The 13,828-nt window shown below is 52.1% G+C and overlaps 1 protein-coding gene across 2 annotated transcripts; it reads left to right on the plus strand.

Annotated features, from left to right (window-relative positions):
- Nucleotides 1–233: 233 nt before the first annotated feature.
- Nucleotides 234–12,561, plus strand: ZFP91 (ZFP91 zinc finger protein). 2 transcript variants are annotated; one of them, XM_018089133.2, is made up of 10 exons: nucleotides 234–321; nucleotides 4,326–4,541; nucleotides 4,751–4,787; nucleotides 5,241–5,333; nucleotides 5,670–5,792; nucleotides 7,297–7,347; nucleotides 7,940–8,018; nucleotides 8,213–8,327; nucleotides 8,863–8,962; nucleotides 9,306–12,561. In XM_018089133.2, exons 4-10 carry the CDS (start codon nucleotides 5,260–5,262, stop codon nucleotides 9,817–9,819), a joined length of 1,056 nt encoding a protein of 351 aa, XP_017944622.1. In that variant the 5' UTR covers nucleotides 234–321; nucleotides 4,326–4,541; nucleotides 4,751–4,787; nucleotides 5,241–5,259; the 3' UTR covers nucleotides 9,820–12,561. The 2 variants fall into 2 exon arrangements, with proteins under 2 accessions (XP_017944622.1, XP_017944621.1); XM_018089132.2 differs by lacking the exon at nucleotides 234–321 and having other exon boundaries at nucleotides 4,438–4,541; nucleotides 4,655–4,787; nucleotides 5,244–5,333.
- The last annotated feature ends 1,267 nt before the right edge of the window (nucleotides 12,562–13,828 follow it).

The following is a 13,828-nucleotide window of genomic DNA, read 5'->3' on the forward strand; positions in this document are numbered from 1 at the left end:
CACGCGTGGAGCCTTTGGGAGTGCAGCTGCTCTGCCCTGTCCCAAGCACAAAATCCCTCTGGCTCGGGCGTAACTACGGTGGGCAGGGCTGGCCCTTTGCTGCTGCATGTTCCTGGAGTTCCCCTCAGCTCCCTGCCGCTGGAATAATCCACCTTGGCACGAGGGAGTGAAAGCAGCGATCCCAGGGCGAGGCACTGGGAATCTGGGGAGCTCATCTGCGTGTCGTGTAGTTCCTTGTTTCTGCCCCTGTGCCGCAGAATCTGTCTCTTATACTTGGTTTTGTGGTTTTTTTCAGGTGTGCAGATAAAGCAGCTGGTAAAGGTAAGAGCTGAATTACTCACTCCTGCTGTCTCTTCCATCCAGGAAGTCTGGGCTCTCCCGGAGCCAGATGTCTGTCTTGTCCCCCTGAGTTAGCCAGATATGTCTTAGATCTTCCTTTTAAAGAATGTTTTGGTGCCAGATGATGTGCCCGGTGGTTTGACAGCTCTTGTTGCACAGCAGTCCCAAGAAGCAGGCAAATCCTAGGCTCTCTTCTGTTCTGAGCTCATGGAGTACAGGTGTAGGTCCTCCAGAGCCGTGTGGAAATGACAGTATTCAGCTATTTATACTTGTTCTTTTCTAACTCTCAGTGGATCGTGGATTTTTTTACGCTCGTTTCTTCAGGGGTGAAGGAGAAAATTCTTCAGAATTTGGGGAGACAGTGGCTTAAGGGGTCTGAACACAAAAGCCTCAACTATGGGGAGCTGAGACCTGGAACAGAATTTTTGTTTTCTGGTGCAAACTGTGAACTTTGTCGCATCTCTTTAACAGCTTCTTGTTGGAAAAACAAAACCAAAAAAAAAAGTTTGTGGGCTTTGCTGATAGCTCCTGAAACAGCTCCAAGTACAGGGCTTTGTGTGGTGTTGGTTTTGATCTGGCACCAGAGGATTGTGATGGGAACTGTGAGGAAAGGAGGTCACACACCTGTGCAAATGAATTCCCCTTCCTGCTGGAGCCGCCCGGGTTGGTTTGCAGGCAGCTGTGTCTCAGAGGCTGCCCTCAAAGCAAAGTTGCTGAAACGTGTAGGAAAGCTTAATATGTGTGGAGTGTTGATGTTATAATGGTGAAGCTCGGTGTTTTGGGTACCTTTAAGCAGAAATATTTGCGTGGTAGTGGTAGAAAACAGGCACAACACTCCGGTTTTGCCCCGTTTCCTAGGACGTGTTAGGAAATGGCAGTTGTCGGTGTGAAATTCCAGAGTTTGTGGGCTCTCTGCACTCAGGACCTACTAGCCTTTAACTTGGGCTCGGAGATTTTTCAACCGTGCTTGAACGTGAGAGTGGAAAAGGAGTTTGTTAAATTTCTGGGGCTCTTTTTTCCCCCCTCAGTTAGATTTTGCAGCCAAAAGGATGGAACGTTTGCGTGGAAATTGGCGCCGAGAAGTGCTGACAGCTTCTGGGCCGGAGGAAATCTGCCTTGGTGGGGCTTGGGTTGTTGCTTGTTTGTTTTGGGGTTTTTTTTAAGTCTTTAGAAGTGAGGAAGCTGCACTTCTGTGCCCTGGCTGCTCACTGGATGGAGCCCTTGGAGTGCCTTGTGCGGGGAAGATGTACAAAAAATTTGGGCAGATGGTGCAGGAGCAGGAGAGGAGATTCCCCCCTGCTCCCCCCCTTAGCCTTTAGCAGGAGCCTGACTAGGTGTGAGCAAACAGCAGCTTTCCTTGCACAACAGGGATTTTTAGCAGCCAGTAGTGCCCTGTAAATCTGGAAGGCAAAATCCCATCTGTCCTTTCACCCTGGATGGAGTTGGGATGGGAAGCTGAGCAGTTCTGGTGAAGGCTTGGAATTTCGTGCTGGTGTTCCCTGGCATGAGTTCTGACATGGAATTGATTTCTCATGGTGACTATTTGTGTTACACTGTTAACCTTTACTACCAAATACTAACTCCAGTTTGAAATATTCGGTTGGCCTGAGCTCAGCCAGAACTGAGCCTTGGCAGGGAGGACAAAGGGGGTGCACCTGGTGACAGGTCCTGCATAGCCATGGGAAGAATGGAAAACAGGCTGTGCCAGGGTTTGTTCAGCAGATGTTGTTGCCTGGTGTTTGGGATAACGTTTTGAAGGAAAATCACCAGCTGATATTGGTGAGGAAAGCTCGGGGTGATGGGTGCTGTTGATGGTGTCCAGGATGCTGTGACAGTGGAACTGTGTTCCAGAGTTTTCCCTCTGTGCAGAACCAGGCTTCTTGGACCTTGACAGTATTCCCTGTCATCTGCTTAGTCATGGAGTGGCAGGATTTCCCAACATGTGTCTGTAGAAATATTGGTTGCATAAGTAGAACATTTAATCTCAGCTTACAGGCAGATTCACTGTGTAGTACAGTTCACATTCGACTTCCCACAGCGCTCTGTATTCTTGTGGAAATAAATTTTGATTTTAGTTAGGCCTGAATGGTTGTAATTACTGGAATACGGAGTTGATGGATATACTTAATGTCCTTCCATCACTGGACTGAAAATTCTCTGTGACTCTTTGTTGGCAGTTGAACAGAACCTGCTTCTCCAATCCAATCTTACACCCAAACCAGCTTCTGACTCCATCCATGTTTTCCTGAGATTTTCCCTCTACTGTTCCATAACCACCTTTAGGAGCTGGAAGGAAATCTTCCAGGCAGCTGGGGCAACGGGCTGTGTTGCTGTTCCAGAGGGAGTGTTGAGTGGAAAGGGCCACATGAAGCTTTTATTTACAGAAGAGATCAGTGCCATGTGCACCGAGTGTCACCTCCTTGGAAGTCCCTTCTCAAATCCAAAGGTTTTGCACAGCGTGGGCTGGGGGCTGATTCCAGCAGAGCTCACATCCTTCTCCATGACATGGTACAGACAGGGTTGTGTGTAGAGCACTTGTGTTGGGCAAGGGGTTGTTTTTTCCCCCTTTAGTTTGGTTTGGTTGTTGGATTATTTTGTTGTCGTCATCGTCGTTTTTTGAGGGGCAGGCTGGATTCATCAGAAATCTGCTTTTGTGAAGGAGAAAAGGAAGTTTAGGTGTGGGAAAGAGAAAAAAAATCATTACAAATGTGGGACTTCCCTTTTGCAATCTCAGATTTTGGGCAAAACCTTGGTGAGTACTGATGGCAGCTGCTCCTGCAGCTGAACCCTTGACAGACACAAGTTTCCTGGTGCAGCTCTGACCCTTGGATGGGGACCAGTGACCATGTTGGGAGAGTCTAGAATTAAAAGGGTTTTTAACTATTAGCTCTGTATCGCTCTCCTGAGTTCTGCTGCAGAGAAAATGTTTGCTGTATCTCCTAACGATGGGGGTTTGGAGGCACTTGGGTGTTCTCAGCATGTAAAAATGCCCTGGATCTGTTAGACAGAGGTGGTGAAGCAGAAGTAGGAAGGAAAAACTGGTTTCAAGTGCCTTTGGGTAAAACCTGAGATGTTCACCATTAGGGCTGAGAACAGGGATGGAGAGCAGTTTTTACTGGGGAGGCCCTGGCACAGGTTGCCCAGAGAAGCCGTGGCTGCCCCATCCCTGGGAGCGTTCAAGGCCACGTTGGACAGGGCTTGGAGCAACCTGGGATGGTGGGAGGTGTCCCTGCCCGTGGCAGGGGGTGGAATGAGATGAGCTTTAAGGTCCCTTCTAACCCAAACCAGCCTGTGACGATTTGTGACGTTTCTAAAGGCATTTGAATTTGTAAGGGCCCAATGTCACAGCAAGCACCAAAAACTGAGATCGAGTGAACTGTACTTGGGAATTTTACTTTTTAAGGGATTAACTTGTTCACATAGACATTTCAGGCAGTTCTGTTATCTTGCCAAAACATATTTGGAGACCAGCCATCAGCTAAAAAGGAAACCACCTGTACAAGCTAAAAAGGAGTGCAAAGGCCTCAGGGTAGCAGCGTCTGTGATGCTTTTTGCTCTGCACAGGACCAGAAACATCCAGCTCAGATTCCTCAGGGTCATTACCAGGTGTACAATTCCGTGTTTGGGGGATTCTCCAAGCATGACCTTTCACACGAAGCTGGCCCTTCACAAAGCACTCGCTGAGGTTTGCGAGCATCTCTTTTGTAGAGCTCAGAGCCAGCAAATCATCGTCTTGCAGGCCTTTATCCGAGGGCAATACAAGCTGCTTTCAAATATTAGTAGACAGTTTTAAACACTCCTGCTGCCTTTACATAGAGAGTTTTAGTTGGTTATACTTGGGACAGTTTGAAGTGGGGGCCTGGAGGACCTGCCCTCCATGTCTGCGAGAGGCGCGAGCGGGTTTGCGCGGAAGCGAGGAGTGTGATTTAATGGTGGGGTTTAGACTTCTTTTATTATTATGAAAGAGGTTGCAACGGCTGTTTCAGATCCCAAAGAAGAGAAGGAAGAGGAGGAGGTTTCCAGCGCCCTCAGCCATGGCTCTCCCGTGGGCACGGCCCGGCCCAGCCGGAGCTGGCGCAGCAGCAGGTCGGCCACGGTGGCCCGGCAGCGGGACACGGAGAACTCCCGCGCCTCCAGATCCAAGACCGGCTCCCTGCAGCTCGTCTGCAAGTCCGAGCCGAACACGGACCAGCTGGAGTACGGTACGTGGCACCGAGTGCTGGGGGCCAGGCAGGCGCGGGGAGCCTCTGGAGGGAGCTGGCTGTGGCTGGTGCAGGTGCAGTGCTGCTTGGTCACGGGTGCCTTCTGCCAGCAGCACTCCTGGCTCTGAATGGCGACGGCGGTGTCGTGAGACAGATGAGCTCACTGCAGCGAGCACACGCTGAAACCTAATGGTGACTTTTCCTTTCAGAGGTCACAGAAGAGCATCAGTCTCCAGCTGGAGTCAGGTAGGACGCTCTTGACTCTGCAGTGTTTCTTCTGATTCGGTGTCTCGCAACAGGGGGCTGAGTTGTTTGAAAACAAATGCCTGTGTGAAATGTTCTGTGGGACAGGCAGCAGCTCTGTCTCGTTCCACCCTGGGCCTTTGCATTTGCAGTGTGGGCTGCAGGGCTCAGGAGATACTGTGGAGGAATGGACAGTGAGATTGGATGTGGGCATTCCACTTTTATTCCCGTAGGAGCAGATGCCGTAGGTGGGTGGGTTCAGAAGAGGACGCTGCTCTGCCTGGCCTGTTTTGGTTGCCATCATGCTCCTTGGTCGGTGCAGGCTTTCCCCAGTCATGCTGGATGAGGAAGTGCTGTGGAGTAGTGTCTTTCCCATCCTGGGGGCTGGTGCACGGGTACTCTGCAGTAGTGGTTAAGCTGGTGCTGCCAAAGTCCTCTCTTCTCCTTTTCTCCCAGCAGTGATGATGATGAGGAGATGCTCATCAGTGAGGAAGAAGTTCCCTTCAAAGATGATCCCAGAGATGAAACCTACAAGCCCCACCTAGAGAAGTATATTGGATTTTGTACTTACTGGGGGTTTAGACCAAAAAAAAAAATGGACATCTTAGCTGGATGAACTTACTATGCCCCAAAGCACCTGAGCAGGTTGCTCAGGGGGAATGGTTCTAAATAGTAGAATAACCAGGACTGTTCTTCTCTCAGGGACTAAAGCCTTTAGAGCCTTGCTGTCTGCCAGGTTTTTCCTTAATCCTTGTTCATGCTTCCGCTTAGAAGTGAGACTTGAGAAATAAGCCTGAGCTTCCATCCAGTTTTTGCTCAAGTCTTTATGGAAAGCAGGCAGCGGGAAGAGCATTGGAGTAATATGTTGTGTTTGTGTCTTTGTAGGGAAGCACCAAAGCAAAGGAGAAAAACTAACAAGGGGAAGGAGGAAAAAGAAAGGCAGAAAGAGATTAAAGTGGAAGTGAAAGAAGAGAATGAGTTTCAGGAAGATGAAGAACCGCCAAGGAAGTGAGTAAACTGTGCAGTTACACCTGACAGTGTGTGTTGTTTATTTTGCATTCTTGCTAGTGTACAGCAGTGTTTTGTTGCTGGTTCCCCCACTCCTCCTCCTCTGGGCCTGAGAGCTGATGGGGCAGCACTGTTTGTTCTGCTTCCTCACATCTCGCCCGTGTTAGAAAAATCAGAGTTGGGACTTAGGTTTAGTTTAAGTTGAGGGGTTTTTCTTCATCCTGTGGTTAATCAGCCTCCGTGGGTGTGACCACACAGCGGGAAACTCTTCAGGGCACCCTTACAACGGGTTTTGTTGTGATGCCTGAAGTGGATCAGTGTTAGAAATCCAGTGTGAGAGGGCAGCGTTCCTGCCGTGTGTTGTGGGGCAGACACAGGAATACCTTGGATGTGCCTGTGTGGTAAGCGTCCTCTTTGTACATGTGGGACTATCCCAGAGCTCAGGAAAACCACTTAGGTTCCCCCTCTCTTTGGAGGAGTAAACCAAGAAGTTTACTGTGTTTTGCTCCCCAGAGTCTCGACACCTTTGGGTGTGCTGTCGCCGGGACTCAGCGTTGCAGCTTTCCTCCTGTCAGAGGAGGGAGATTGCTTTATGTGTCTGTCCAAACCATTCTTTGGGATGGTGTGAGGGAGAAAAAGAAAGAAAAAGGCGCTGCTTTTGTACCTCTCTGAGAGGTTGGAACAGCTGGGGCTCCCTCTGCTGACCTGCCTCGTGGGGCCACATGCTGCTGGTGCTGCTTCTCTTGTTGTTCCGAAGCTGCTGCTGCTTCACAGCAGAGAGGAGTGAGCAGGCTGGTATTTTGAGAACATTTCTGTCTGTTGGAGATCGCTTTTTGTGCCTTGAGGTTTTGTTGTTTGGATCAGACACCGCTTTTGTGTGTAATAAAACCTGTGCCTCTTCTGAGGGCTTGGCTTGAATGCTGAGTGCCTGTTCAGCAGGTTCCTGGCATGGGCTTGCCATCAATAAAGATGTCTCAGTAGAGTCTAGAAAATACTTCCATCAATCTGCTCCAAGTACCTCTGCAGCAGTGGGATCAAGCTGTGGCTTAGGAGGCTGCAGTTTGCATGTAAGCACAGGTCTGCTCAGACAGAGTCTAGATTTTTACCTTGACAGGTGTATAAGCTGCTGTCAGAGGCCTGTAAAATAGCTGCTGGATCATTAATCCCGTTCTTCCTGATCATGCAGGTTGGTGTTTTCCCATGGTATGGAATGTTCTCCAGCAGAGCAGAGGGAATAGGATGCACTGCAGGTTCTGGACTATGTTGGCACCATTACATGTTTATAAGAAATACATTAGGAAACGGGAAGGGTTGAGAGAGCAAACCACATGAAGCATTTATTTCTCTAGAATTCTCCTTCCTCTGAATCTGTTTCCAACTTGCACTCAGTTTTTTTTTCTAGATCTTACAGTTAATGAGGCAATACAGCGTAAACTTCGAAGTCTCTGCCCACTGCTAATGTAAGGAACCTTCTCTCAGTTCTGTTTCTGTATCCCTGTTACAGGAGGGGAAGGAGGAGAAAAGATGACAAGAGCCCAAGACTGCCCAAGAGAAGGTAAGTGATCCCCTCCACCCAGTTCTGTTCTACAGACTTGCTTCCCTTGTGTCCTGCACACAGATGGGGATTGTCCCAAAGCCATCTCTCTTGCACAGTCCAGAAATCTGCCTTGAAGAGAGTAAACCCCAAAAATAGCGTGCCTTGTCTTCCCTCCCCTCTTTTCCTTCCCCCTGTAGGTGTGGGTTTGATTTCTTCCAGCTGAACCAGCCCCCTCCCCACTTCTCAGTTGATCCCTACCCTGGCATTGCCCAGCAGTAAAGTTCTGGGAAATCTGGGTCTCCTGGGGTTTTCCCAGCTCTAGGGAGAGCCCTCAAGTAAGTGGCAGGAGTGGAGGTGGCACTTGGGCAGAGGCTCTGTCCCAACCCTGACAGTATTGGAGCAGTAATTCTTGGCTCTCATTTCACTGAGCTGTGCTTTGTTGTGCTGCTGCCGTGGCATCAGGGGCATCAGCCAATCTCTACCCCTCACAGAAACAGAATTCTGGAGTTCATATGATTCTGTATCGAATCTGTAGAGAGTCTTTATCTGTAGAATCACTCAATCACAGAAGCAGCCAACCACTCTGCCCCTTTCCTTGCCGACTTCCCAGGAAGAAGCCCCCGATCCAGTACGTGCGCTGTGAGATGGAAGGATGTGGCACGGTCCTGGCTCACCCCCGGTACCTGCAGGTTGGTGGAGCTTTTCCCGTCCTGTATGGCACATGTGAGGGCAGGGAAGGGCTGTTGGGAACAGGCAGTGAAGCCTCCACTGCACTGACACTCCTCCTTGACACTGTGTCTGCTTTTGCTGAGGGGCCGTCTGGGATGGCTGTGTCTCAGCTCTTCTCTCAGAGACTCTGCAAACTTTCACTCTTCCTTTTCAGCATCACATAAAGTACCAGCACTTGCTGAAGAAGAAATATGTGTGTCCTCACCCCTCCTGTGGTCGGCTCTTCCGACTCCAGAAGCAGCTCCTGCGACATGCCAAACATCACACAGGTACAGGGCGGTGGGAGATGGGTACAAAACACCTCCTCAGGTCAGTGAACAGAGAGGGGGGAAAAGGAAAAGCCTCTAGGATTTCTGGGGAGAGTGAAGCCAAGTCAGGTGGCATAGATTTGCAGGAGCAGCAGGATATTACTGTCTTCTGGATTATCATCTTTTGAGGAAGTGAAAGAAGTAAGACTATAGAGGCTTTTAATTCTCCTCCTGGCAAGTATCACTCAGGGGTTCTGTAGAGGAATAAACATCTGCATATAAAGACTCTACAGATAAAGTCTGCTTTATCCTAATTTACCAGTCCTTCAGTGTTGGTCAGAGTGGATAAGTAGCTCTCAGAAGAGTCTTAATCATGGCTGGCCTCTCCAGATCAGCTGCTGCGCTGCCTTGTGGGGCTTCTCCTTGGCTGTGCCTGCTGGCCTCCCAGAACTCCTAGTTCTGCTCCTTCTCAGGCAGCTTTACCTGCACCACGTGGGAGCTGGGAAAGGGAGCAGGTCTGTGGGAGAGCAGTGCTGCAACTGCTGTTGCCTTTCAGATCAAAGGGATTACATCTGTGAGTACTGCGCCCGGGCGTTCAAGAGCTCCCACAACCTGGCGGTGCACAGGATGATCCACACGGGAGAGAAGCCCTTGCAGTGAGTACCCTCTGCCTGTGCCTTGCCCTCCTGCCCCGAGGGACCCCTGACACACCCGTTCTGGGGCTGCACCCAGAGCAGGGGCAGCTCTAAAGTCAGGGCTGGAGCCTGTTGCTGGTGTCCCAGCTCTCTAAACACACACGGTGTTGAGCTGCCCCTTGTCTCACCTGCTCCTCGGGGCAGAGCTGGGATTGTAAGCCCTCAGCAAATAAAGCCCTAACCGGAGCTGCAGTGACATTAGTGAGCCCCTGCTTGTTTCCCTGGGCTGCCTCCTTGCTGCTGCTGTCCCCACGAGTGTGTGGGGACGTCCCTTTGTTGTGACCTCCCCCTTCTCTGCTCCCAGGTGTGAGATCTGTGGGTTCACCTGCCGGCAGAAGGCGTCCCTCAACTGGCACATGAAGAAGCACGACGCGGACTCCTTCTACCAGTTCTCCTGCAACATTTGCGGCAAGAAGTTCGAGAAGAAGGACAGCGTCGTGGCCCACAAAGCCAAGAGCCACCCCGAAGTGCTCATAGCCGAAGCGCTGGCTGCCAACGCGGGTGCCCTGATCACCAGCACCGACATCCTGGGCACCAATCCCGAGGCCATCGCGCCGCCCACCGACGGCCAGGGCCTCCCGCTGCTCCCGGACCCCCTGGGCAGTGCCCCCCCAGCAGATTGCCTGCTGCTGAGCCCCGAGGGGATGCCAAAGCCCTACTGTGGCGGGGCAGAGCGCGTGAGCCTGGTGGCCGACGGCAAACTCTTCGTGGGCAGCGGCAGCAGCGCGAACCCGGAGGGGCTGGTCATGAACACGGAGATCCTGGGAGCCAGCACGGAGGTGCTCATCGAAGATTCAGACTCCACTGGTGGACCCTAGTGGCAGGGGGAGCACCTGGGTGCTGGGACAGTTGGGACTCTGTATTTAAAAGGAAAAAAAGAAAAAAAAAAAAGAGGAGGCACTTACTGAAAGAGAGGAAAGTTAAACAAAACTTACAATACTAGTAAATAACTGAAGGGTCTGCTCCCCTCCAGCGCGGATCACAGAACGTCCTCTTTCTCCCAACCACTTCTCTCTCTCCCATGGCCCCTTTGTGGAAAGGGGCACGTGCTGCCATTACCAGAGCAAGTTGGACTGAGCGACGGATTTCTCCAAGGGAGGGGGCACTGCCGAAACCCTTCGCTCTACCCCAAAGCAGATAGATGCCTTTCTGGCTCCTTGACGTGGCCCCACTGGCAAACTAAAAAAAAAAAAAAAAAGCGTTGGACGTGCTCTGGAGAAGTTTCTTAGGACTCCCTCTGCCCCTGGTCCCGACTTCTATGCACCGCTGCACTCTGGTCCTTGCAGTGTCCTCCTTCCTCCCGGGGCTGGGAGTTTGGCACTTTAGCCCCTCGGCAGGGTGAGCTGTGAAGCAGAGCACGTCCCGCTCCCACCCACCGCGCTCCCCTGCTCCAACCCTGGCAGGAAGTGGAGGGAACGCCCTGGCTCGTAGATCATGTTTGCTCGGAGAGGCCCGGGGGCTACAGGAGCCCTGCGTGGGAGAGGCAAGGAGGAGCATCCCAGTTTGACGACAGTAATTTGCACTTTGAACATGCTTCGTTTTTGTGTTGTGGTAACAAGATTCCTTATTTATTGATTAAAAAAGGGTCGGTATTTTTTAGTTCTGTTCTTAGGGGGTGGGCGTGGAAGGGGTTCAGGCTGTTTCCCAGTAGGCTCCGGTGCAGGGAGCACGGTGTGCCATTGTAACAGCAGCTGGGAGAGTGGCTGGGCAGCGCTCTGGAGTCAGATGTGTCTCGCAGCTTTTCCAGAGTAGAGGAGGGAGAGCCCCTGGAGAAGAGCCCTGTATGCAGTGGGAGTCTCTGCAGCAGCGTGTTAGCAGGAGGATGAGGTGAGTGATGGAACAGCTGGCTGTCGTCTCCCTCCCTCCCGGCTCCGGGTGAGCTCCTTGCATTAAATGCTCTGCAGCCTTTCGGGGAAGGATGTTGTTGGCCAGGAACTTGTTCTCGTGGCCTGGGACAGTCGTGAGCTGCTTGCTGCTGGGGGGATGTGGTGCTCCTCATCCGACTCTGCCTCTCCTTTCCAGGTCTAGACAAAGGCACAGGAGCAGGGACTGGATATGGTTTTCTCAGGCTTGTTTATCCAAGGCAATAGATTGACGTGGGACTAAGGGGCTGTCAGCTTCTCTCCCTGCCCCCATTGTGGGGGAGGGTGTTGTGTAGCCGTGTTCTCAAAGGTTCTCTCTTCTGCACAGACACCCCTGCTGTCCCTGAAATGTGGCAGGCCAGGTGTTGCCTGCCGGTGTAGTTAGGGCAGCTCTGAGCCCTTGGAAAAGTTTACATAGGATAAGAGGTGTCTGCTATGGAGACTTGGATTTTTTTTTTTGCTCTTCTCTGAGACTTTGTGTGGAGATTCAGTGGCCTTGAATTCGTAGTGGTTTTGGAAGAGGTGAAGAATAACCTGACTTTTTGTTTGTTTGCTTGTTGTTTTTTTTTTTGGTTGGGTTTCTGTGATTGGGAGCAGAGCTGAAGTGTCTCGTCCGAGCACAAGATCAGCTGAGTTAGTCTGTAGCACACAGCAGCTTGGCAAAACCGGGTACCTGGGGTCTAGGAAACCGCAATAAAACATGGAATTTAATCGGAAACTTAACAGGAAACTGACTCTGAACACCCACTCTGTCCCCTGTGCTGCCTGGAAATCCAGCTGTGGCCCAAACACGGTGGCTTTTGTTGGGCCGTTTGTCCCGGTTTGCCCTCTCCCTTCCCTCCTTACACGGATACCTTTGTCAGAGCAAGTCGAAACACTTCTGGCGTTGGGGCGGATCGTGGCGGAGCAGCTGGGTGTCCTGTGCCCTGGGCGTGGGCATCCCACGTGCTCACCCTGGCAGCAGCCTGGCTCCCAGGCCTGCCACGGGGTGAGGGCCCAGCACACCTGGTGGTGGGTCCTCTGGGACAGTGCAGGCAGGTCGGCGGTGCAGTGGTGTTTAAACTAAACCAGTTCCTTCAGCTGGGATGATCCAGTTTCTCGCTTGGATCACATTACTGTGATTTCCAGCTGGAGCTGCTTCTCTGCCAGCCCCTGTGCCCGTGGGAGGTGCGGGGCAGGCAGAGCCTTGCACAGAACACTAAGTTGGAGAGCCCGGGGATTACTGGTCAAGGGATGGCACTAAAATGCCTTTGGGTCAAAGGCTTGCTTGCCTCTGACTCAGTGCTTGGCACCTGGCTGGGAGCTGAGGGAGGTGGCCTGGTCCTGCGGCCGCCCCGAGCGGAGCAGACTTTGCCACCGGACACGTTTCTGGGATGCAAAATCAAACATCTCCTTTGCTTCCCGGCCGGGACACCTGATCCTGCTGCTCCCCGCCTCGTCCTTCCATGACACCTCTTGTAGCTCTCCCTTTTCTTTTTCTGGCCCTGGCCAGGTGTCTGTCTGTCCTCTAACCACAGCCTGCTCACCCCTGACGCAGGAGAGATGTGTAGCTCCCTTCCCACGCCCCTTTGAAGCCCTAAAACTGACACAGCCCTCCTGCAGCTCCTCCTCCCCTCGATGTCTCTCCTTCACTCGCATGCAGTTTGCTTCAATAAATTATTGTAGTAGTTTGCAATAAACTTTTTTGTATTTTTTTTTTCCCCTGTATTTATTTTTTTTTCTCCTCCCGGGGGAGGGGTTGGAGGGGACACAGGGCCCTTTGACCACTCTCGGGGCTGTGCCCAACATGGGCAGCACTTTGGGGGTCAAGGGCTGCCGGGGCCAGGGGCTCCCAAAGCTCAGCAGCACTTTCTGCAGTAGCCAAGGGGTGACAAAGAGGCTGCTGGGGGTATGGGGGCCCCCGACCAGGCACACTGTGGTACTTGTGGGAAGCTGCTTTTCAACTCCTGGGGTTTTTTTCCCCTCTTAATCTGGGTAATACGTAACCAAAATAAACATACTGAGGAAAAACCAACCCAACCCAGTGGGCTGTTTTTGTCTTGGTGCATACAGCTCATCTGTGGGCTGGCTGGTGTTGTCCTGGGGCGGCTCTACCCCATCCAACTTGGGGGGGTGAGTGAGTGGCTGCTGGTGGCTAGCTGCCAAGTGGGTTTGAATCGTGACCCTGGGCCAGTTTTAGGGACTCAGAACCAGACTTATTTTTTGGGCTCCCAAAGAGAGACTCAGAGCCATGTTTGGGGGGCTCAGAGCTTAAAAATGGAGACTAAATGCTTCATTTTGCAGTCCTGCTTAGAAACAGCCGTTAAATCCTGCTTTCAGGGCTTGAGACAGAGAGCGTGTCCCGTGTCTTTGGGCTCACAAAGAGAGACCAAGTGACGCATTTTAAGGCCTCAAAAACCAGTGACTAAGTCCTGTGTTTTGGGGCCCTGAAACCAGGGTCACTCAGCCAGTGCTTAGGCTCACAGAGAGAGACCAAGTCCTGCACTTTGGGGGCTTTAAGGCAGAGACTGAGTCCTGTGGAGTGACCAGTACTGAAGGTGAGAAATGGAGACTGAGTCCTGCTGGCCTTATGTGGCCACATTTAGGGCTGAGAAGCAGTGACTGAGTCCTGCATTTTGGGGGCTTGAGGAGAGACCACGTCCTGTCCCGCAGCCCCTCTTTGGGGAAGGTGTCTCTGGGAAAGAGGGGTTAAGCCTGGGGGACCAGTCCCATGGCTGTGGGGCAGTAAGAGGGCTGGAGGTGGCTGGGACAGACCCTTCTGCCAGGGTTTGGGTTGCAGCTCAGCTTTTGGCTGGTGCTGGATCTCCAGCCTTGGGGGGGGTCCCCTTGAGCCTCCACTCCTGGCCCTGCTCAGCCCCCACTGCCTGCCTGGGCTGAGGTGTTGAGCAACGTCCGGGCTTTGCTCGCCTCTTCCCGGCAGTGGTTTCCCGCTCTCTGGCATGAGCCAGAGGGATTAACGTGCCGC

Source organism: Manacus vitellinus, unplaced genomic scaffold (assembly GCF_001715985.3).
Source record: "Manacus vitellinus isolate BGI_N305 unplaced genomic scaffold, ASM171598v3 scaffold_118_pilon, whole genome shotgun sequence".
NCBI lineage: Eukaryota > Metazoa > Chordata > Aves > Passeriformes > Pipridae > Manacus > Manacus vitellinus.